The following is a 26,346-nucleotide window of genomic DNA, read 5'->3' on the forward strand; positions in this document are numbered from 1 at the left end:
TATTCTGTCAGAATAGCCTTATAAATCTTAGGAATATCTTCAAAGTATCTTTGGCGGGCAATTAAACAAGTAAATAAACTGATGATTAATGATGGTAAGAATCTAAGATATGGATAATAGATACATTAACTCTGTTGCAGATAGCATACGACTGTCACAAGTGATGTTCATAAATACGATTCACGCAAAGATAAACTTTTGGTTTTCATGCTACACAGCAAGAGAAGACTAAGCGAAGCAAATAATTGGAATGATTTCTGAGAAAGCGGAGTAGTTCCAGGGCTTTCATGTTCATTGCACAAATGTCGTTTAATAATTAAAGTCAGACGGGAAATCTCCAACTGATAAACAATTATTTTTTGGAGATTTCCAGTATTTCGGAAAATAAAATTCTTACTTTTAGTTTTCTGCAAGAGAAAACTATTTTACCGGCTTCGTCTGTCCGTCCGCACTTTATTCTTCCGCACTTTTTTCTGTCCGCACTTTTTCTGTCCACCCTCAGATCGTAAAAACTGCCGAGGCTAGAGGGCTGCAAATTAGTATATTGATCATCCACCGTCCAATCTTGAAGCATACCAAATTTCTGCCCTCTAGCCTCAGCAGTTTTTATTTCAATTAAGGTTAAAGTTAGCCATAATCGTGCTTCTGGCAACCATGAAGGATAGGCCAACACCGGGCCGTGGTTAAAGTTTCACGGGCAGCGGCTCGTACAGTATTATACCGAGACCACCAAAGATAGATCTATTTCCGGTGGCCTTGATTATACGCTGTAGCGACTGTACAGAAAACTCGATTACGCCGAAGAAACTTCAGCGCATTTTTTGCTTGTTTACACTGTGTTTTCGCGTAAAATCTTCCTCTAATTTTTAGCTACCCTAAACTACCTACAGACCTTCCTCCTAAACCCAGTATTTATAATGATATCTAGAAGATTTTATTTTTAGATAGCAAGGATATTTCCTTTAATAACGCGTGAAACTCATTGCAGATAAGAATATTAATAGTGATGTGGAATTTAACAGCATCTTCCTACCACTTCTGTCGATTTTATCTATAAAAGAAAGAGAGAAACGAACAGCAAAACGATATTGCCTCCAGAAAAATACTCCATAAAAAGATACCTTTTAAGGAGGCAGAAGCAGCAGCCCCTTACCTGCCTTTCCTTGCGGGAAAAAAGGACGAAACTGCTACTATAGCGAGAGAGAAAAATTTATTTTTCCCAATGGAACACTATTTTTGGGATCGCGAAAGTCTGCGGGATCTACCCATAACATTTCATTTAAAATAAAACCGTTTTCTGTAACTTGACGAAAGCAGTCTGCAGTCTTCATATGTCAAGTTCAGAGTTCGGAGTTGATTGGAGAATACCGAAAAGAAATGTTGTCAGATTTAGCCAGCCTTATGGCAACATGGTCCCTGCGCGCGAGACATAAAGGAAGAAAAAGAATGACTTTATGTGGAATACGTTTTCCTTCTTTGGCCCACAAACTTCTACAATGAAGCGTACTCCAAACCCATTGAAGAGTAGTGCTTAGAACTGTCATTTTATTGTGTCTCAATAATAATATTTCGGATTGTTTCCAACTGCTTCTGGGTGTATGGCTGGGTCATGAATATTGCCCAATTACGTCAGTGAAGATTTTACTTTTATTTAACTATCTACTTTTTAGGCTTATTTTTGTTTGCCCGTTCTCTTTATTAATATTATTTCTATATGAGACAGAATTATTCCGTTTATAAAGTTCTTTTAATTCTTAATACTTAGAACACATTACTGCATCAAACTGACAAAAAGTAATTATCGAATTTAATTTTTATATTCACTCTCAGTTTCTATATTCTCAACAGAAAGTGTGTCCGAATATGTTCGCAAGTTCGTGTTTTCTTTGGACAATATTTATCTCATTTTATAAATTACTAGAAACTGATAAACTGAAACATGGTATTTGAAAAGAAACGATACATTATTTTTTCTCAAAAGGATTGAGAGAAATAGAAATGACATCTTCCCAAATGAAAAAATAAAAAAAAAATGGGCCAGAATTTTTTCCAGTGTCAGAAGAAATGAAATTCATGTAGCGTACGAAAAAGTGCCTCTGGGAAATATCTGTTTGTGTTGTTTACTTTTTTTTAGCCCTTTTTTGATTGACGGCCTAAAGATGTCTGGAATTTTCAGTTTCTTCGCTTTTTTACTCATAAAAACAAACCTAAAAAAAAAAGAAATACACCTACACCCACTTTCTTTCTCTCGCTCTCTCTCTCTCTCTCTCTCTCTCTCTCTCTCTTTCTCTCTCCCTCTCTCCCTCTCTCTCTCTCTTACACATACACATATATATATATATATATATATATATATATATATATATATATATATATATATATATATATATATATATATATATATATATATACACATATATGTATATATGTAAATGCAGGATCAAATTATACAGGCTACGCACTAGTAGCGTCGGTACTGAAACTATTTTTCTCATTTTTAATGCTATTATAGCTGCTTTTATCAACGATTATTTTAACAGTATAATTACCCTTTGTACCTGGAGTATTCATTAGCAAAATTCGTAACAAAGAACCCGTCTACATTGGCAAAACTGGTAAAAAATTTGGGGTAACAATAAAACAAGCTATTATTTTATCCAGAGAGACAGAGATATTTTTACAAATTTACTCCGTTACAATTTGTGGTCTTCAGAAACTGATCAGAAAATCAAGAGACGCAGTTTATAGTCATATAGGATGAGGATAAATCATAAGTATAATAAACAATTTTAATAATTTTTATTATGGATTTTTCATCAGCAGCTGTTTTCTTCAGAGAGCCCTGTCTTCATATTAGTAAGCTTTAGACTAATTCCTTCGTTTTCTTGTGGTAATCCGTAGCTAATTTTAGATGAAAGCCCTGGAAGACATACTTCATGAATGGTGTTGCTATTTAGGTAACAGTTTTATAGCAAGAAGAGAGAGAGAGAGAGAGAGATGATCATACGACAGTTTAGGCTGCACTCCTTACTTTTTTATTTTATTCAAGACAGATCCGAAAGCAGGTTCCTTTAACAACCACACACACACATAGAGAGAGAGAGAGAGAGAGAGAGAGAGAGAGAGAGAGAGAGAGAGAGAGAGAGAGAGAGATGATCATACGACAGTTTAGGCTGCACTCCTTACTTTTTTATTTTATTCAAGACAGATCCGAAAGCAGGTTCCTTTAACAACCACACACACACACACACACACACACAGAAAGAGAGAGAGAGAGAGAGAGAGAGAGAGAGAGAGAGAGAGAGAGAGAGAGAGAGACAGAGAGAGGATGGACTGAAATGAAGGACCCCCCTACAGTTCAAGCTTCAAGATATGCTCCACTTCGTGTTATCTTCAAAGGAGGGCGGCGACCAAAACGTGTTACTTATCCCAGTTCTCAGGCGCCTTTTTCGGTCACACTTCCTTGATTGAATCTGGGAAGATGAAAGTCTGGTCACCGAGAATGCAGTTCCTCCATTCGGATTGGAATTCATTGGTCTTTTGCATGGTCAAAGGTCGCGCCTTTATTGGTTTCAAGTTCTCAAGTAAATGGAATTTTCAAAACTCATTTATTTTTACGGATTCACGGGTATTTGAGTGGTACAGAAAGAGCCAAGACGTGCCTAGTACGAATTTGATTTTAATGTCAGTAAGTAAATGTCAGCTAAAAATCTGGACTATTATTCTTATCTCAAGAGAGAGAGAGAGAGAGAGAGAGAGAGAGAGAGAGAGAGAGAGAGAGAGAGAGAATGGGGGGAGGCACATCTACAGACAGACAAACATACAGAAAATGAGAAAATTCACACTTCATGAATGCGAATGTTTGAAAATTTCAGTTTAAAGAAATAACAAAAGTTAGAATTTCCTCACGAACCCAAAATGAGTGTGTGGTAGAAAGAGAGAGAGAGAGAGAGAGAGAGAGAGAGAGAGAGAGAGAGAGAGAGAGAGAGAGAGAGAGAGATCCAAGAATGTGTGTTGTTTTCAAACTAGGTTAGTGATGGAAGAAATACTATTTTTTTCATACCCCAAAATTGGGTGTATGCAAGAGAGAGAATAATAATAATAATAATAATAATAATAATAATAATAATAATAATAATAATAATAATAATAATAATAATAATAATAATAAGATTTATTTCCAGTAGTTACATTGGCTCTTCTGTATCTTACATGGATAAAATGCATTTCGATGCAAGAGTTACATTTTATACTACTTACAATTTACTATATACAACAAACCTGAATGAACACCTTAAAAATACAAAACGAAACGTAGCCTTGTAATACATAGTGTAGTAGTATGTATAATTTTGTTTACATGTGTAAATTCAGCACCATTTTGATTTAGAAAGTTGTACTCCTATTGTTACAATTCTGGAAATGCAGTGATATTTACATTATAAAGAGTGATCAACCTACATGCAAAATGTGTTTCTTTAACGCTGATTTGAAAGAATTGATATTAACAATTGTTTTTATACCTGATGGTAGCTTATTCCAAGCCAAAGGACCCTGTAAAGCGAACGATCTTTTACCCAGCTCGGTATTTGTCCTTGGTATGTCAAGGTCGTTGCTGTTTCTTGTTGTCCTGTCACTTCTAAATCCAACTGATGTCAGAGGCAAAATCCATGCTGGTAATAAATTATTTAATATTTCATAAACTAGTATTCATTGTTCTGTATTTAGCCACTCTAATTTCCTTAAAATTGGGGTTACATGGTCGTATTTCTTTGCCCTCCCATCAGTCACTTTTGCGGCTAAGTTTTGGAGTTTTTGTATTCGATGTTGTTGTTGTTGTTTAGACGTAGTGCCCCATACCTTCAAACATTAGTTTCCTACGCTTAAGGCAAGAGACTGAACGACCAATTCACGCATTTCATTATCAAATCTGCCTTTTATTCTGTTTAGGTAAATTAGTGTTCCATTCACTTTCCTACTGACTTCATTTATATGAGCATCAAAAAGCATGTACTGATCGAAGTAAACTCCAAGGTTTTTTACATGGTCACTTTTTCCAGTGGCATAGCCATTAAAATGTAACTTATATTATCAGGAATTTGAGAAATATATTGCCTCGAGGCAAGGAAAGTATATTGAGTTTTAGATTCGTTTACATTTAATCCATTGGTTTGGAAATAATATTTAGCATTCTCTAAGATACTTTCCCCTCTTGAAATTGACATTTGTAATTCGTCTAAGGTTCCGGTGATTAGGAACTGATTGTCATCTACATACTGTATTAACAGGTAATCCTGTAATGAAGTAGACATGTCACTGATATAAATTAAGAAAAGAATTAGTCCTAATATTGATCCTTGTGGGACTCCAAATTGTACTGGTTTAGAGGAAGATATTACATCGTCTATTTTTACTGATTGATATCGATTTTCCAAATCATTTTTGAACCAAAACGGGTCGATTTTTAGTCCTATACATTTACTAATTAGGGCATCATGGCTAATGCTATCAAATGCTTTAGAGAGATCCAACAATATAAGAAGAGAGATCTTTTTTTCGTCTGTGTTACTATAAATTTTTTCTGTGATCTTCATCATTGCGGTTTCGGTTGATAGGTGTGGTCTAAAACCATGATGTGTGTGTGTGTTATAATAAATTATTTCCTTCAGGGCATTGCATGAGATGAACTGAGACTATTTTTTTCTAATATCTTAGATAACACTGGTAGAAGTGATATAGGCCAATAATTTCCGACTGCATCTGGGTTACCGTTCTTGAAAAATGGTATTACATGGGACAGTTTCCAGTTGCCGGGGTATAAACCGGTTACAATGTAGGTGTTCACTATGACGGCTAGGTAAAAACTTATCACGGGTAAGGCATCTCGTATGAAACGGAGAGAAATAGCATCAGATCCAAACGCTTTTGAGTCAATTAAATCCCTCACTATCAAGACAATTGTATCTACGTCAACGGGTTGGGGCCTGAAAAAGTTATTAGCGATACCTTGAGGTATAAAGTATCTAAGGTGGGCAGATTATTATTTGCATTCACGGTCAGTTGAGAATTTTCGAAGGCCAGTCGACCTACATTTGCAAAATATTCGTTAAATTCTTCTCCTTTCTCTTTCTTACCTTTGTAATCATGGATACTTATGTTACTGTTTGTGGCAGGGATCATTTCATGAACAATTTTCCATGTAGTAGACAAATCACCATGACAGTTCTTAAACCTATCTTTAAAATGTTCTGCCTTCTTTGTTTTAATAAGTTGATTAACTCGTTTTTTATAGTTTTTTTTTTTTATAAATAGTTCTTAATTCTAGGTTTATTGTATCCCTTTTGACTTTTCCATGCAATTTCTCCCTTGCTTTCATTTGTATTTTAAGGTCATGACTTATCCAAGGAGCCGGGGCCGGATAATTACTTTTGTTACAGGTGGGGCACACTCATTTAAACTCTCAACAAAAATACTAGTAAATATAGGAACTTGAATATTTACATTGTCAGTACTTATAATAGCATTAAGATCATAGGTTCTATTTAATAGGCTATTACGGAACGTATTTTGACTATAGTGTCTTAATCTACGAAATGTTCTAGTTACAGGCTGTCTTTTTGGTTTTGAAATATCTACTTGTAGTGTTACCAACTCGTGATCAGCAATAGGACAGGGAACTGCTTCAGCTTGGGAAATCATTTCTGATCTGTTTGTGCTTATAACATGCAGCAGAAAGAGAGAGAGGGAGAGAGAGAGAGAGAGATACAGAGGGTTTGCTATTATTTGATGGTTGTGTAATTCTGGTATGAATTTTTTATGCTTGGTCACATCTGATTACGTAGTAATTTGAAACGTCCTAAGTAAAAATTCTCTTTGTATTTTCAATAGACATACGAGTAGAGTTGTAGACTTGATCGGTATTTTGAAAAATTCAAGGGAATTTGTTGAGTTTCATTGTAATTAAGTCATTAATTATTTATTTCATAAATCTCCTGGTTAGCGTGGTAAGTGAATCATCCACAGTAGAGCTCATACCATCGACAATATAATTTTATCAAGTATTCCACATAAAATTATAAAAGTAAAGACCAAGCTGATGAAAGATCTCGAAGAACTATTATCTATTGTTGTTGCTTATGTTCTTAATTCTTAATTCTTAATTCTTGAAGCAGTTTTTGGAATTTAGCGAATTGGCAACTGTCGCAAGATAAATCATAATTCACTGATGATTCATGTCGATTTATGTGAAGCAGGAAAATTAATTTTTCAGCATAAAACATGAAGAAGGAGAATGGCATCAATGAAATAAAAGGAATATTTTAGATTAAAGAAAAAGAACTACGAACACCAAAATAAGAGCCTCTATCATCATAAGATATTAAAAATCGCCTCCCTGGCGAGAGAATCTCTGGTGATGACTCTCATCTACCCAGATCCCTAGTCAGTTATTACGAGCAATTTCGTTGTAGTGATTCTCATCTCTTACCGATCCTGTGAAAGAAATGAGTTACACAATGCTCTTACGCTCCCAATTTAATTAGAAACAACGTTTTTTAAAAGCAAAATAGATATAAGAATGAGAAATAAACCAACAACAAAGTGAGTGATAAACCAGACCCCGTTCAGAAACTATTATGAACAAGTGAAAAATGCGCCGAAGTTTCTTCGGCACAATCGAGTTTTCTGTACACCAAAAATAGATATATCTTTCGGTGGTCTCGGTATAATGCTGTATGAGCCGTGGCCGAAGAAACTTTAACCACGTCCTGGTGGTGGCCTATCCTATGTCGTTGCCAGAAGCACGATTATGGCTAACTTTAACCTTAAATAAAATTTTAAAAAGTACTGAGGCTAGAGGGCTGCAATTTGGCATGTTTGATGACTGGACGGTGGATAATCAATATACCAGTTTGCAGCCCTCAAGCCTCAGTAGTTTTTAAGATCTGAGGGGGACAGAAAAGTACGGACAGAAAGAAGTGCGGACAGATAAAAGTGCGGACAGAATACAGTGCGGATGGACAGACCAAGCCGGCACAATAGTTTTCTTTTACAGAAAACTAAAAATTGTGTAATATATGTAGAAATTCTTCCTTTGTCTTCAATATATGGCGGAAAAATAGACTTCGGTCAAAAAGTATTATAACAAACTGGATAAAATATATTGAAGTTTTTCTTTTTTTATCTATATATATATATATATATATTGGATCGGACAGTCCAATACGTCCACCTGGCCTATCACCGACAGAAACGAGAAAAAAATATTAAAAAAAAAAAAAAATAAAGGAGCAAGGACGGAAAGAAATGTTCAAAATTTCCTCTGCTCAAATACAGCCTGAACACGAATTCGCTCTCGACGACTTCACAGAAAGCGACTGAACATGGGAGAGGATTTCACCCTCTGAATTTTATCTTAAAACGGAAAATATCCAGAAAAACAGAAGCCGAATTCATTCGATAAAACAATAGGTAACTCTAAAGTTTAGGATACGAATTGTTATTTCTTAAGCTAACAATGCAATAAATATTAAACAAAGACGTTAATTTAAAAACATAAGTCACACAAATGAGTTTAGCAAATTATATAAATGTATATACGCATATATATATATATATATATATATATATATATATATATATATATATATATATATATATATATATATATATATATATATATATATATATATATATATATATATATATATATATATATATATATATATATATATATATATATATGCGTGTGTGTATATACATATATATACATATTTATATAATTCTTGGGTTGAATATATACATATTTATATATATATTCAACCCAAGAATTATTCTACATACTTTATTCTACAACATAAATCTTTATATAGACTTGCGTATATTTAATGACGGAGAAAAATGTTTCTAAATGCGTCAAGAAGAGATATGAATCGCTTGGAAAACTTTATATACAAAAGAGAATGGATGAAAGATTTCTAAGGAGTGGAGAATTTATTGTTTAAATTTCCATATTCCCCTGGCCTGCCTCACAGAAAATCCTCGTAATCGTTTAGCTATGAAAAGGAATTGCTCTTTTACCTTTGACGCTCAAAGCCTTACCTTTAGGGATTCGAGCAATATATGGAAAGCGTAACTTTAGGTAGTCTTCCATTCCTTTTCCTCTCAAGATAAAGGCTGAGAGAGAGAGAGAGAGAGAGAGAAACACACACACACACAGAAAGAGAGAGGGATTTTAACGTGCACACAAGCAGCTAAAAATTTGTCTTCAATTCAACTTAACGTCCTATTACATTCATTAGTTTATGCGTCCATACCGGTCCTAAGTCTGGATACAAAAAAAAAAACCAGGTTTGACTGTATGCCTAACGCCTCAGCCTTTTTAATATAAGAAAATTACTGAAACTTGAATTAAACCTTGTGGGATATTTCAAGGGGCAAAGGACCATAGAAATGCCAGAAAGCAGCAGAATCATAAACTCTATAAAATAGATAATATTTCATTATTGTATCCCGTCCCAAAGCTCGAACCAAGGTATGACTTCGAGGTATACCTTCACAGAGGCTGGTTTGTGGGAGGGTGGCTTCGGCCTAGACGATGGCAATTCTAAACATGGTTTTTTTTATTGTACAGAGATGGTGAAAAAATAATCGTATTCTAACTTTTTTAAATGGCTTTTACTTTCTAGATTCTATAAATCAGTCAAGGTCAAAATTCAGAGAAGAATGACAATATTATGAACAGGAGAACAGAAACGTCTTCAAACAGTAGTATCCATGTTTCGAATATACTATTCTAAATGCTTGCTGAGCTTAATAATCCCAGGCGTGTTCTCTAGACGCTGTCCTTAATGTATTTCTCGACGATTTCCTGCACAAACCAGTCGTCTGTGAAGTCGAGGTGATTTCCTAGGACGCCGAGGAAGACCAATTTTCCAGCCTCATCCATCTCCTTCAGACCGAGTCTGTCCTGGAATTTGCCAGAGATAAGATCATCAGTCATTATTGCCCAGCTAAACCAACGCCGAGTGTTAATTACATGGCTCTCTCTCTCTCTCTCTCTCTCTCTCTCTCTCTCTCTCTCTCTCACACACACACACACACACACACACACACATGTATACATACTCGCACACACACAGGCCCCCATACATACATTTCAACCCTTAATTCATTTTTTTAGAAACTGGGCTACTTCCACAATTCTTTTTAAACTATTTCTGTAAAATCCCATTAAAAAAAGGACTCAGATACTAGAAAATATAGTTTTTTAATTCCCTTAGATGTTAAAAACTCTCTCTCTCTCTCTCTCTCTCTCTCTCTCTCTCTCTCTCTCTCTCTCTCTCTCTCTCTCTCTCTCGCGCACACTGGCCCAGACACAGACATTTCTACCTTTTATTTATTTTTTTAAAAAATGGGCTATTTTCGCGCTTCTTTTTCAAACTTCTTCGGTCAGATAATATTAAGAAAAAAAATACTCATAGAAAATATAATCTTTGAATTCCTTTGGATGTTGAAATCTCTCTCTCTCTCTCTCTCCTCTCTCTCTCTCTCTCTCTCTCTCTCTCTCTCTCTCTCTCTCTCTCTCTCTCTCTCACTAGTTCTGCTATAAAGTTTATTTTTTAAAAAGTAGATTAAATCTCAAAGCAAAAACAATTTTTTTCATGCAATATACTGCAATCGTTCCACCAGTTTTCGTAGTGTACCCTGATTTATATATATATATATATATATATATATATATATATATATATATATATATATAGAGAGAGAGAGAGAGAGAGAGAGAGAGAGAGAGAGAGAGAGAGAGAGAGAGAGAGAGCAGCCTTATATTTCTAAATCAATGCTTAGGGTCAACGAACCTCGATGTAAAGATCGGTCTCTCTCAGGGGAAGGACCTCGACGTCTTGTCCCGGTCTGTAGAAGCCGAACCATGAGCTCTCGTTAGGCACCACCATCGTGTCGTTGAGGAACTTCACCATCACGAAGTTTTCCAGCTTCTTCAGGTTCTCCCTCTGCTCTTCCATGAGAGTCTGATGAAGAATAGATAAGGTGTTTTTTAATCTGTTTTTTCTTTATCCATTCTTAAAATATGAAAAGATTGCTCGTATGTATGTACAGTATGTATGTATGTATGTATATTATATATATATATATGTGTGTGTGTGTATACATATACATAACATATATATATAAACATATACATAAATACATACACAACACACATATGTATATATATATATATATATATATATATATATGTGTGTGTGTGTGTGTGTGTGTGTGTGTATGTGTGGGTGTATGTGTGGATGACTTTTAGTAAGAGGTTGGGCTCACCAGCGTTCGATACTGGAGGGAAGGAAACGGAAGCGATTTGGAAACTTTTCCTGGAAAATCCTTTGTGCTTCTGCTAACTGAAGCAGTGTGTTAGATCGCCTACTGGGGACTGGAAAGATAACTGGGAAGAGTACAATTTCCCATTGGGAAAAATTTCTTATGCATAAATACATACATACACATGTACACATAACACACACACATATATATGTGTATGTGTATGTGTGTGAATCGCGTGAATAAAATTAGAAATTCGGCTTCTTGGCCCACGCATTTCCAAGAAAAAGGCTTGACCAACTTTTAAGCGACTGACCTCCTTGCATGGGCGAAATGTAATCGAGAAAAAACGGCATATCATGTTTCATTTTATTACACTGTTAGCCGAGCGAACGGCTTCCGGAAGACTAGTGTCTTTAAGAGCTAAACTCTATCAACTTTTGGCAATTTTTCCAGCGGCTGGAGCTAAAAGAGATTTATTTCTTTGTTCTACAGTCTGAAGGAGCTCTCTCTCTCTCTCTCTCTCTCTCTCTCTCTCTCTCTCTCTCTCTCTCTCTCTCTCTCTCTCTCTCTCTCTCTCATGGCTGGACGATGGAAATGTAGGTCAATTTCCATATTCATGACTGCAAAATGATTCTATTATCGTCGTTAAGTAAACGGTCTTCCATCTTTGTCATGATGTAATGAAAAACTTGGGAGCAAAAAGTCTCTTTGCCCCGATTCCATATCTGGAAAGGTTTATTTGTATCCTTTCCTTGCAAAGCGGCAGGAGTTACTGAAACACGTAAGAAGTCATGGTGGATTGGTGTAAGCTTCAATGGGCTACAATGAGACGCGGATGTCATTAGAGAGAGAGAATGAAAGATAGTGGACGGCCTCTAGAATGCTCAGTGCAGAGATTGACTTATGTTTCTTAGGTGCATGGATTCTTCAGGGCGCCGTATACCAGTCATTCCAGATATATATATATATATATATATATATATATATATATATATATATATATATATATATATATATATATATATATATATATATATATATATATATATATATATATATATATATATATATATATATATATATATATATATATATATATATATATATATATATATATATATATATTGCTGTCAGGTGTCTTTTCTAAAAAGCCAAAACATCCAACGAAAGCGATTAAAATCATTATAATCATCAATCGACAGTTAAAACAATTACATAAAAACTTCACTTGTGCATCAGTGCTAATCAAGTAGTGTTTATGTTGCACACATATACACATACACACGCACACGGACACACACACATATATATGTATATATATATATATATGTGTGTGTGTGTGTGTTTGTGTATATATATATATTATATATATATATATACTGTATGTATGTATGTATGTATGTATGTATGTATGTATGTATGTATGTATGTATACACATATATACAAATATGTATATATACAGTATATACATAACCGAAACTTCCCTCTCATAACTCACTGTAACTACAGTAGTTCCAGTACAGCAGATCATAACAAATTCTGGAACTCGTAAGAGAAATCGTAAACTATATCCATGGTTGATCATTTTTATTACCGTCCAGCTAATGGCATATTTGATTTACAGACAGCAGTGCTGGAAGTCCAAAAGATTTAAGGTCTATTGTACCTGATGAAGATATCTGTATATGTATATGTATATATATATATATATATATATATATATATATATATATATATATATATAAATATATATATATATATATATATATAAATATATATATATATATATATATATAAATGTATGTATGTATGTGTATATATATATACATTTATTTCTTTCTTTCTTTGTGTGTTTGTGTGTTTATGAATGCGTAATGTGGTCTAGCCCCACCGCTCAAACAGCATTACCTATTTATAGATGACATTTCCGGAAACATTGTCATCATCAGACTTAGAGTAAAAAGACGCACTTCAAAGTAGAGACAGGAATTCTGGGTATCAGCTCCGATGACTCGGTCCGACTCTGAGCTGAATCTTTCTCAGCTGCCAAAATGAAGCTTTCCACTGGGGACACATGAATCTTCAATTGAGCTGCCGTGTTTTGAAATAAGACTCAGGTCGCTTTGGTATATGTTTTATCTTTGTTATTGTGTTTATTGTTTTCTTGATTTCGGTTTTTTAATTCTGTTGTTCTCTGCGTAACTTTTGCCGTATGAAACATTTTTTCTTGCGTTGTTGTTATTTCCTAATTTGTTTAAACTGTTCGGGCGTTTCCTTTGTGATGCAAGTCATTTGAGTTTTGTTTTTCCTTATTTATTTTTCCATTGTTGGTGTTATTTTGAGAATCCAATTATATTCCACAGTGGAAATTTTTACGTGGATTTGATGATAACAATAGCACTTTCGAAACTATCACCGATAAATATAATACATTGTATGTTTGCGCATTATTGTTAAGATTCTTTATGAATTTCTGATTATATATCTACATATACACATTTATATGTATATATGTGTGTGTTGTATATATGTATATGTATATATATATATATATATATATATATATATATATATATATATATATATATATATATATATATATATATGTATATATATATATATATATATATATAAATATGTATATATATATGTATATACATATATATACACATATATATAAAATTACTGAATTACCAGCTTCGTTCTGAATGTATACATATCCGATACGCACAGTAAGTGTTTTGTATATATATATAGATCTCTCAGCAGAAATAGATAGCCTGTCTCAGTGGCATCTTGCTGCCTAAAAAAAAAAAAAAAAATATTGCTTGTCTCCTGCTCCTTGGAAGACGCATCCTTAGAGCGAAGTAACTCACCTGATCGTTATTGATGAGGGCTATAAATCTTGACTTATTGCGGTGGACTTCTTCATGCAGTGGGTCGTGCCAATACTGTGCCTGAACTATTTCGTCTTGTACCCATCTGTAAGGAAAAGATATATATATATATATATATATATATATATATATATATATATATATATATATATATATATATATATATATATATATATATATATATATATATATATATATATATATATATATATATATATATATATATATATATTCGTATGTATATTTATATATGTACTGTATATACAGTATGTGTATGTATGTATGTGTGTATAATAGTGAGATACCAGGTTAGTGGGAAGCGTAAGGATAATACTGTTGAACAATAACTGAAAGAAATTGGAAGCAAGTATTTTTGTTAAATCATAAGTAAAACACTCCTTGGGGTTACTTAGAAATTTCAGATACAATCACAATTCAAACATTTTTCTTTTTGTTTTAATTTTTTTCATACATAACCATGTGAAATGCAATTTTATAGTATAATACTAAAATGAAAAATAACTCAATACGTTCTTCTAAAAGAATATATAACGTCATTCTCACTCAGCGTAAGCTTCCAGGTCCAAAATTCGCCGAATTTCTTCGCAGATCAAATTTCCAGGATCACAGTTCGGGAGACCAAAGACTCCTTGATGTTGTCCGCCGATGGAAATCAGATTCTTCATGGCGGGTGTCGGGCAGCGCTCCGCAACGGCCCGCCTGGTAAAATATTAAAGAAGAAGAACTGGAACAGTGTGGCGAACAAATCAGTAAAGTAAAGCTAAAGACATTTAAAATTGTAAAAAACAAGGGAATTCAATTAAAAAAATTAATAAACAGTATAAAAGAGAAAGGGTATAAAGTAAAGCTGTATCAAGTTGAAAAAAAAAACTCTGCATCTCACACGAATAGCGTACTGTGCTCGCAACTGTGTTTATGGTGTGAGCCCTTAGGAACCAGGAACCAAGAACCAGGAACCAGGGATTGGAGAAGAAACTTTATAGTGAAGCAACGGAATAGCATGTCTATCGACCACAGATATCATGGTCTTCCCTTCTCAATGATTAACCAGCCTTTTCCAAAAACAAATGAATAAATAATAAATATTCTGGAGACACAAAGTAAGTATTAAAGGAGAAGAACTGAAAAGTGCAACGATGCTTAAATATTTACGAGGAAAATAAGCGAATATTTTCAAATGTGGGACCATGAAAGCATCTGTAGGAAAATTTTTCAAATCTGAAATATGTCCTCATAGACAATAAACCATTATCTGTTGGAGAGAAAGAATTTTTCGAACTTGAAATATATCTTTGTAGACAACAAACCATTATCTGTGGGAGAAAACAAATTTTTCAAATTTGAAATATATCCTTATAGACATCAGACTATCAACTAAAAACATTAAAAAATATGCCCAGATATTTAGTCAAACTGGAGGCTGGAATACTGGAAGGAATGAAGTTAGCATAAATAGCAAAAAAAGATACTAAAAATGAGGGAACGAGGAATGAACAAGTAAAAAGAGTCTCAAAATATCGATTAAAACTACACTCGACGTTCTGCAAACACATGTGAGGAATTTCTGAAATCAGTCAGAAAGAGCAATTCGCTCTTACAATGTCAGGGGGAATAACATAAAACGTTAATAAAGCTTGAATTTCTTCGTGAAAAAAAGCACTAAAATCTAGTTAGAACTCAGTACAAGTCAGTAATAAACTAACAGGCATAATCGGTAACTTAGGTGTTAAGTCCTGATACAGAATTTAAATTCATATGATTGTTATGTGTTGCCACCATTGTCAAAGGATATTTGATATAAACTGTATTCGATCTCTAGAAATTATTGATATTTAAAGGTAACAGAGACCAAAACAAAATATTTCTTGATGAACTTTGACTGTTTGGTTCCTGGGAGGCTGATGATATATGTGAATATTAACATATAATTGTTATCCTTATTCTTTTATGCTGGCTTTGAGGAATACTAACAAAAATAATATACAAATCTTCAAAAGTAACAATATGAAGATGATGGAGAAAGTGAGATCAAAATACATGATGTGGTGATCATCTAACATTAACATTCTGATTCAAATTTAGGACAGCATAAAAACGCTTGAATAGTTGAGAGGAATAGATTGCCTTACAAGAACTGCGCTCCCTGAGAGAATCCAACTGCATGGTAGCCATCTTGCAACTCCGGATCCGCAGCGATTTCTTGGCAAATTTGCTCGACTTGATTGTTTACGTTCCCGATGAACCCGTGAACAATGTCCTAAGGAAAGTCCCAAAGTGTTTGCGTTAACTTTGAACAGGTAAAGCCTTCATCCCAACCCCTTTTTGGCTGAAAGTTGCCAGATATCCATCCAATTTCTACTTTCAAAACTTTTTAGACAGTCTGAACCTTGTTACTGCTATTTTGTTTATTCTGGAAAGTTACATGTCATGCATTCGACCAAAAATTTAATTTATTTCAGGCTTTCCGAAGTTTCAGTTTAGCCACCAATCTCCCAGGTCTCATACTGGAATAGACTCCCTCGTTCCCTAACATTGTTAAAGTAAACAAGAAAACTTCCGAGCAGAACATTCATTTCACCATAACATACTAACAAAATCACTGAATATATTAATTCTAGAATCCATATAGAAGCTAAACGAGACTTCCAGATAATAAAGCAGAAACAAAGCTTTCAAGTGAGTTTAAAACGAATTTCTCCAGCGACACGTCCCTAGTTTTCTCCTCTCACTTTGTCTGGAAGCTGGGTCTGTTCTGTTCCATCCGTGCTATATTGATCTTTTTGTCCTTTCATCATTATCATTAATATCAACATTGTTACAATTTATACTTACAACTGTCTTTTTTGTCCTTTATTATTATTATTATTATTATTATTATTATTATTATTATTATTATTATTATTATTATTATTATTATTATTATTATTATTATTATTATTGTTGTGTAGCTTGACCAAAACCCACAGCGCTAACAATTGGAGCCAGACAAATTAAAAGAAGTTGGACAGCTAGTATTCTTCAAGGAAAAGTAATGTAGTTTCCACAACGATCAGGATCCATGAAATAGCCTGTATGGATAACTCACCTCCATGAAGTTCGCTCCCACGACGACTGACTTCACATAAATGTCTGGGACGTTTTTCTTGACCAGTCTCTTAATGTGACCCATGCTGAAGTAAGAGGTGCCATAGTCACCTGGGGTAATAAAGATGTTGGGTAAGATTCTGTGGAATTATAAACAATTAATAATATTGTTAAAGGAATCTTAATGTGACTCATGCTGAGGTAGGAGCTGCCATAGTCAACTGGGGTAATAAAGATGTTGGGAAAGATTCTGTAGATAAATTAACAATTAATAAGATTGTTAAAGGAATCTTAACGAGGCCCATGTTAGTGGTGTCATAATCACCTAAGGTAATGAGGATATTGGATAAGATTCTGTAGAATTATAAGCAATTAATAATATTGATTAATAATATTGTTAAAGGAATCTTAATGCAACCCTTTTTAAAGTTAGTGGTGTTATATTCACCTGAGGTGAATATATAAAGACATTGGATAGAATCTTATAGATACATAAGTAATGGAAGCTAGTGAACGTGATAAGCATGACTCTTAAATTTATAAGCAGAGATATTTGGTAAGATTCTATAGATTCTTACCTGAATTGGTAAAGACATTTGGTAAGATTCTATAGATTCTTATCTGAATTGATAAAGACATTTGGTAAGATTCAATAGATTCTTACCTGAATTGGCAAAGATATTTGGTAAGATTCTATAGATTCTTATCTGAATTGATAAAGACATTTGGTAAGATTCTGTAGAATCTTACCTGAATTGATGAAGATATTTGGTAAGATTCTATAGATTCTTACCTGAATTGATAAAGACATTTGGTAAGATTTTGTAGATTCTTACCTGAATTGATAAAGATATTTGGTAAGATGCTATAGATTCTTATCCGAATTGATAAAGACATTTGGTAAGATTCTGTAGATTCTTACCTGAATTGATAAAGATATTTGGTAAGATTCTATAGATTCTTATCTGAATTGATAAAGATATTTGGTAAGATTGTATAGATTCTTATCTGAATTGATAAAGATATTTGGTAAGATTCTATAGACTCTTACCTGAATTGATAAAGTTATTTGGTAAGATTGTATAGATTCTTTCCTGAATTGGTAAAGATTTTTGGTAAGATTCTATAGATTCTTATCTGAATTGATAAAGATATTTGGTAAGATTCTATAGATTCTTACCTGAATTGATAAAGATATTTGGTAAGATTCTATAGAATATAGATTCTTATCTGAATTGATAAAGATATTTGGTAAGATTCTATAGATTCTTATCTGAATTTATAAAGATATGTGGTAAGATTCTATAGACTCTTACCTGAATTGATAAAGATATTGGTAAGATTGTATATATTCTTACCTGAATTGATAAAGATATTTGGTAAGATTCTATAGATACATGAGAAGATAGTCAAGGAAGTATTTGTGCTAACCGTGGATATGATATAGCATTTCTTATAGTAAGTGTACACTATTAAGCAAGGCTAAATCTTTATAGACATGAGATATATTTCAGTTTTTTACCCTGATTAGGATATAGTATCCCAAAAACCTGTCTGTATTTCATGATATTCCACAAAATTCGTTAAAGAATTATACGTTTTGCTCATTCTTTCATGAAGTAATACCATACAATATTTAAAACAAACAAATAATTCTAAAGATATGTTTGAAGTTCAGTCGAGAACCGTCATTTAGATATAAAAATATAAAGATTCTAATCCGCCTCAAGTCATACCTGTCGATGTACAACTGCATATATATATATATATATATATATATATATATATATATATATATATATATATATATATATATATATATATATATATATATATATATATATATATATATATATATATATATATATATAAATATATATATATATATATATATATATATATATATATATATATATATATATATATATATACAGTATATATATATATATATATATATATATATATATATATATATATATATATATATATATATATATATATATATATATATATATGTACATATATATATATATATATATATATATATATATATATATATATATATATATATATATATACAGTATATATATATGTGTTGCATTGTATTCCTTTTTCTATACATATTTTTAGACCTATTGTTCATGCACAGTTATATATGAACTGAATGATACATTTCAACCCTTAATGATGGCTGTGCCCCAAAAACACTTGTTTGTCTTTTATTTTCATGACAAAATAATAGGGCTTTTTCCACTGGCAACTTATTACAAGGGCTTTTTTTATGTGCATAATCCATTGTTAATGGGTAGTGTTTTATGAAAGAAGAAGAACAACAAAAATCTATACCAAGGTTAAATTTTCTATTCCAGTTGTACGCTTTGATAACGACGGCAGGGTCGAATGATATTGACATTAATGCCACTCTGTAGGCAGAGAAAACAGAGTTGATTTCATTTACGTTTGCACTACTCTTATTTTTCTCTGAGGAATAACTTTTGCATTCTTATTGCAATATTTAAAGAGGAGAAAAAGACTAAATGTTTTAAATTAACTATATAGATATGAAGCCCGAGGCTTGAGAGAGAGAGAGAGAGAGAGAGAGAGAGAGAGAGAGAGAGAGAGAGAGAGAGAGAGAGAGAGAGAGAGAGAGAGAGAGAGAGAGAGTTTTCTCAAGAAAACTGTGAACCATTTTATGGCCGAGGTTAATGTTGCCATCAAACTTGACGAAAATATAAGAGAGAGAGAGAGAGAGAGAGAGAGAGAGAGAGAGAGAGAGAGAGAGAGAGAGAGTACCACGTAGTTCCCTTACAAAAAAAATATTAATATTATTGCTGCTGTGTTTGACATTTCAGTCGCTCCCGCAAAAGGAAGAAATGGGAGTACTGTTTTCGTCAGGTGAAATATTTCGGGGTAATGGAAAATCCGTCGCAACGCAATTTGTCAAAAAGAGGTCAAAGAAAGAAAATGGCGTTTCCGAGGTCAGACGGATAAATGGACTGGACGTAAGGATAAAACATGAATGCGGGTTCCGCGCCCTTGTCGATTCCAGTTACATGAAAAAATTCATAAAAGGATAAGGAAAGAGGAGTAGGCTAGGACTCTTAAAGGAGTGATAAACATGCCTCTTGAAGAACAGAAAGCTATACGAAAACAAGTAAAAAATGCGTCGAAGTTTCTTCGGCGCAAACGAGTTTTCTGTACATTCGCGGCCCATGAACTCAGCCACGTTCCGGTGGTGGCCTGTGTTGTTGGTGCCCACGGCGGTGCCAGAAGTACGATTATAGCTAACTTTAACCTTAAATAAAATAAAAACTACTGAGTCTAAATTGTTGCAATCTGGTATGTTTGATGATTGGGAGGTGGATGATCAACATACCAATTTGCAGCCCTCTAGCCGCAGTAGTTTTGAAGCTCTGAGGGCGGACAGAATAAAGTGCGGACGGACAAACAAAGCCTACACAAGAGTTTTATTTTACAGAAAACTAAAAGCTGAAAAAGACCTCTACAGCTTTCTGAAGTTTCTGAGTATGAACGCAGAGGCGTAACCTGATCAGAAATAATAAGTATATTTCTTTTTCATCATTCTACTCAACAATGCTCCGTTTCTCAAACCAATGCTGAGTTTGTTCAGAGATTTTATTTAGCATTTTGTAAAACTTTTGTTATTAAAAGTTACTTTGGCAGGAGGAAAGAAACTACTAATACCTTAGCTGAGAGCGACCGGGAAGATAATAAAGATTCGTCTGAGTTTCTTTGTTTATTCTGGGTTAATCTTCTTACCGCTTCTCCATTCGTTCCGTTGCCATAGGTCTTTTTATTTCTTTTATTGATTTTTGTCTAATCGTATTGCTTTTGTCAAAAAACAAATTGAATGCAAAAACATAACTCAGGATGAAAGACACGTTATTGCGAAAGCGTCACACACTTTCACACATGCTTTTTAGCTCCACTGATTCTTTATTCATCTACACGATTGAAAATATCCTAAGCATTTACGTCATCAAATCCATAGGATGGAAGAAATTATAAAACACTCTTTTATGGGATTTTCGAATGGAAGGAGGCATGCCAAATGACGATGAATGGAAAGCAGATAACTTACGTAGAAAAAAATGAATTTTGCTTTTATTTCATACTTGCCAATTCAAGAAAAGACAATTAAATAAGTTCGCAGATATCATTAGTCCTGGCTCTCCAACGCGATCGCTTTATTTCTTAATGTCTGTTTTATTGATTAATAGATTTCGTTGTAGCCTGGTCAATAAATACCATATTTCATGGAGCGTATGACCTTAATTACGAATTATTAGGATGAATAATTCATTTCACTCCGTAATCCCTGACCTTTAATTCCATAATTCTGGATGCCTGTTCCCTTAATCTCGGAATTTAAGGTGCTTTTCACTTCACACTCCTCATAACAGGGTGTTCAGCCCCTTAGTCGCTATATTTCAATGCTCCAACGCTATTATGTGCGTGTGTGTGTGTGTGTGTGTGTGTGTACAGTAAACACACACAAACATTATATATATATATATATATATATATATATATATATATATATATATATATATATATATATATATATATATATATATATATATATATATATATATATATATATGCATATACATGTGTGTATATATATACATACATATATGAACGTATATATATATATATATATATATATATATATATATATATATATATATATATATATATATATATATATATAATATATATATATATATATATATATATATATATATATATATATAAATATATATATATATATATATATACATATACATATATATATATATATATATATATATATATATATATATATATATATATATATATATATATATATATATATATATATATTTGTGTGTATGTGTGTGTGTGTGAGACCATCTCTAGCCATTTTTTTCTTTTGCAGTCTAAGACCTCATCAAGAACTTTAGATCCAATTAAATTCTGCAACTTCAGCCTCCACGCAGTTCATCTTCGAAATGGCTAACGTGGCGCCAGCGAGAGGACTTCATAAATCGAAGAATCGGTCTCTCACTTGGATGCAGTTTGACTCAAAACAGATTCTCTATTTACTCTCATCGTTTCCTGAACGAACCCTCATCCGACATTTCAGTTTTGTTACGCTGAGCAAGCGGAAAAGTTTTCGGCAAATCTGAACTAAGTATGTATAAATTCCTTTTTTTTTTTTTTATCTTGGTACATTTTACCTTTTAGTTTATTTTTTATCATTCACTACTTGTTTGTATTTTTTTTTTATTGTGATTCTCTGTTTGCTAGTTATTTGTTATCACTGGGTGCTGTAAGACTCAGCAAACGAATGATGATCTCAGGTTCATCGCAGTCATTTTTATCTGAATCACTGATTTTGAACTTTGAAACTTTTGCTCTCGAAATGTTATGGCGATTATGACGAGGCTTTAATGATAACGTTTTATGTTTTTTTTTTTTTTTAGTAAAAGCTGTATATTTTCTTATTAGTTGAAACATTTTAGTTATATTACACAAAGAGAGATAAAAAGTTAAAGACGTGGGAAGCTACAGACATAAAGAAAGGAAGCTAGAATTCATACGAGGGAAGCTAAATTTGATTACAGGGAAGACTTTTAGACACTGATTTTTCCAGACTGATAAATGGACGAAATAGACTGATCGCAGATTGAAAAGAACACTATGATGAGGAGACATTTACTACGTCTTTTATCATGATATTTGTTCAGTGCAATTAGTAAGGAACTCAACCAATAGTTTAGAAATAAATAAAAAGATCAGATTCAGAGAAAGAGCTTTAATCCACGTTAGTCATTTGGCCCATCAAGAAAAGAGTGGCGCACTAGGTATTTCACCAGCCCCTTCAGACTAAAAAGATTTCAGGCTGTATAGCTGAAGCTCTGAAAGAATCTTTTTTTTATTTTCTTAAAGGAAAAGAATTCGGTGCCTACAGGGATCGGTTTCCGTCCGAAAAGTTTTTGCGCCCGAAGAGACCATTTAATTAATGTAGCCTTGTTGGGAACAGTTATCGTTATCTTGGGAGTTTTCCCTTTCTCTCCCTACCTCCTCGTTAGTGGTGTTTTCCTCAGTTGCCTTTAAACGGAGAAACTAGAGAGAGAGAAAGAGAGAGTTTGGCCAGCCATTTCCAGTCTCTTTCCAAAGCAAGAAGTGACTTCTTCCTTTCTTTTCCCAGTAGTAGGTTAGAGCCGTCAGTGCACCTCAAATGGCGCAATGTAGGCATTACTAAACGGTGTCTGCAGCGTTCCTTCGGCCAATAACTGCAACCTCTTTTTGACCGTTTACTTTACCTCCAGTCTTGCTGCCCAACTTCTCCAACCATCACTTCTTGGTGCGGTCACAGGGGGTTTTCTCCCGGTTCCACTCTTAGATCTTTGCAATTCATCTCGATTTCTAGACCTCTTTACCTCGCTGTCCAATTGTTCCAGCTCCCTCTTCTTCCTCCCCCCCCCCCCCAACCCCCGTGTCTTGAAGGGTTGAATGACCGAAAGTGCCCCAGTGCTTGGCTTGACAGCCTAATTTCAAAAAGATCTCTCTCTCTCTCTCTCTCTCTCTCTCTCTCTCTCTCTCTCTCCTGCAAAAAACTTTCACTGCATGTTTATATGAAGAATGGAGGTTCCACCAGATAAGACGCGTATAAAGAAAAAGTGGGGTGCGGGGGTTGGGAGGGAGGCGGCGATTGTTGTTGTGATGCTGGTGGTGGTAGGAGTGTTTATGTGTGTGGTGGGGGGGGGGGGAGGGGGAGAGGAGGAAAGGGGTTGGTGGAGAAGAAGGCCAATATCTTCATACCTCGAGTGTAAAAGACAACACCTGGGGAGCTCCCAGCTACTCTCACGCTTGTAGACACTTTATATAAAAGGTCTTTCGTTTGAATAAAAAAGAAGAGGCTGCCTTCCCGGAATTTATAACAGAGCATAACTGTCAAGGGATAGGCCTACGAATATGCTTACTAGAGCTTTCGACTGAGGAAAAGTAAGGCGTTTCCTATTTAGAAACCTCTAATTAAAACTATAACTGTAAAGGGATAAACTTCATAATATTGTAAAATTGGCTTTTAAACAAAATAAATTAAATATTTCTTTCCAAAATGCTGTGGAGGACTCTCGAAACATATTCATAAATAAACAAATGAATAAATAAATGAGTAAATATATATACATATATATATATACAGTATATATATATAAGTAAAGAATTAAATAAAAACACATAAGTTAATTAATTAACAAATTCATGAGGTCTGTTGATTGAGAAAACTAAAACATTTTCGTTACTGATACTGCAAAGGAAAAATGGGATTACCTCTAAAATAAAAGGTCCTATATTTTACGATGCTTTGCAGTTAAGAAAAATTTTTTTACATTTTCTCCAAAATAAATAACGAAAAATTGGCCGTGGATATTAATACGTTTTTACAGCTTACTTATAACGTCTTTCGATCGGGAACAAAAATTCCCTTTTTGAAATGTATAACGGAGAACGTATCCGTGATGGAAAAACCTCAGAATATATTTATGTTGCCTTTCAACTCAGAAAATGGGTTTTTTCCTCATAGAATTTACAACAGAGGTATAGCTGTGAAGAACTAGGCCTCTGAATATGTTTAGAATAACCTTGACCTAAGAAAAATGAAAGAGCTTTTCTTTTTAGAGTTTTAGTAAAAATAAATAATTACACATAAGCAAAAGGAAAAACGGTTTTCAAGGCATTCATAAGCAAAGCGAAAACTATTCTGATTATCCGAAAGCCGATCTTTTCCACAGATTTAATGCAATTCATGATGTTCAAGCCTGAATGAGAATCAATTTTCTCTCCCAAGGAAGGTAAAGACTAGAATTCTCATCGGTTCAAAGAAAGAAATTCTATTTCTATTTCTATTTCTTCTCCTTTGATGTGACTTCAGAATTACTACACAGAAATGTGTAGGTGGTGGGAGAGAAATTTAGCGTTAGTGAGCATGCGTGGGTAAGAGAAATTGTGTGTTTTATTGCGTTCATTACTAAGTTCATGACTTTGCCTTGCAAGGAAAGAAGCTCCTTTGAATATGTAAAGAGCGACCTTCAGGCGCTCTTTGATGTGATCATTATACTACAAAGTGATTAAGTTTGAAGCAAGAGACAAATAACGTAGTTTTTCGTCTGAGGTGGCGTCCGGTATTTTTCATTTCGATACATACATACATACACTCACACACACATATATACATATGTGTTTATGTGTTTCTGTGTGTATGTGTGCGCAAAATTAAAAGGTTCATAACAACAAAACTACCCTAAAAAAAAAACATATTTCGTGTGGCACTCCTTCAACCCTGATCACTGGTACATGTGGAAAAAAAAAGCAACTCGACTATATGAATAAAATTTGCAAGTGTGAAATAACTGCTACGATATTTTTAAGAGATGGTGATTAATTATCTTATCTTCATGACAGAAGGGGCAAAGATATCGTACTTCTTTGCTTGTGATTAGTTCGTAAATTGGTTACCACTCTAAAGGGCAGATTCACTGAAACACTTGCTTGAGAATAGGCCTTAAGAAAAAATCATCCTTGTAGGTGGATGTCCATTTGCACCCTTGCAGATTCATGTGCTTAGTTTGACAAATGAGAACTCAGAATCTTCCTGCCGTTTAGGTTATGGCCACTGTTCCTCATGTGTACGAAACATTAGGGCACTTTCTTAAAACTAAAATCGTCTCTTGTTTTATTTAGGTATTCATTAACTGGCGAACTGCCGATATTTTAAAGATAAGGATAAGGATATGGATAAAGTATTCAATAATTGCGTTTGTTTTCGGTGTAAGGGAGATACGTTCCGATAGTCAAGTCTACATTTGTTATTTCTACTTTGGTAGAATTTTGATTGGTTTGTTAATAGCTTTTCCAATACAAAAGGAAGAGAATAACTGAGTCAGACATTGATGCATAATTTTGATATATATATATATATATATATATATATATATA

The 26,346-nt window shown here is 33.6% G+C and overlaps 1 protein-coding gene across 1 annotated transcript in view; it reads right to left on the reverse strand.

The window, feature by feature from the left end:
* Positions 1-9,653: 9,653 nt before the first annotated feature.
* LOC136848160 (palmitoyl-protein thioesterase 1-like) overlaps positions 9,654-26,346 on the reverse strand; it is an 18,746-nt gene continuing 2,053 nt past the window's right edge. Inside the window, exons 2-7 of the mRNA XM_067120438.1 lie at positions 17,339-17,448; positions 16,383-16,510; positions 14,797-14,952; positions 14,212-14,317; positions 10,860-11,030; positions 9,654-9,967 (exon numbers count right to left, since the gene is read on the reverse strand). Of these exons, the coding sequence (XP_066976539.1) occupies positions 9,833-9,967; positions 10,860-11,030; positions 14,212-14,317; positions 14,797-14,952; positions 16,383-16,510; positions 17,339-17,448 (806 nt within the window). The 3' untranslated portion in view covers positions 9,654-9,832. The remainder of the gene's footprint in view (positions 9,968-10,859; positions 11,031-14,211; positions 14,318-14,796; positions 14,953-16,382; positions 16,511-17,338; positions 17,449-26,346) is intronic.

Source organism: Macrobrachium rosenbergii, chromosome 18 (genome assembly GCF_040412425.1).
Source record: "Macrobrachium rosenbergii isolate ZJJX-2024 chromosome 18, ASM4041242v1, whole genome shotgun sequence".
In the NCBI taxonomy this organism is placed as follows: domain Eukaryota; kingdom Metazoa; phylum Arthropoda; class Malacostraca; order Decapoda; family Palaemonidae; genus Macrobrachium; species Macrobrachium rosenbergii.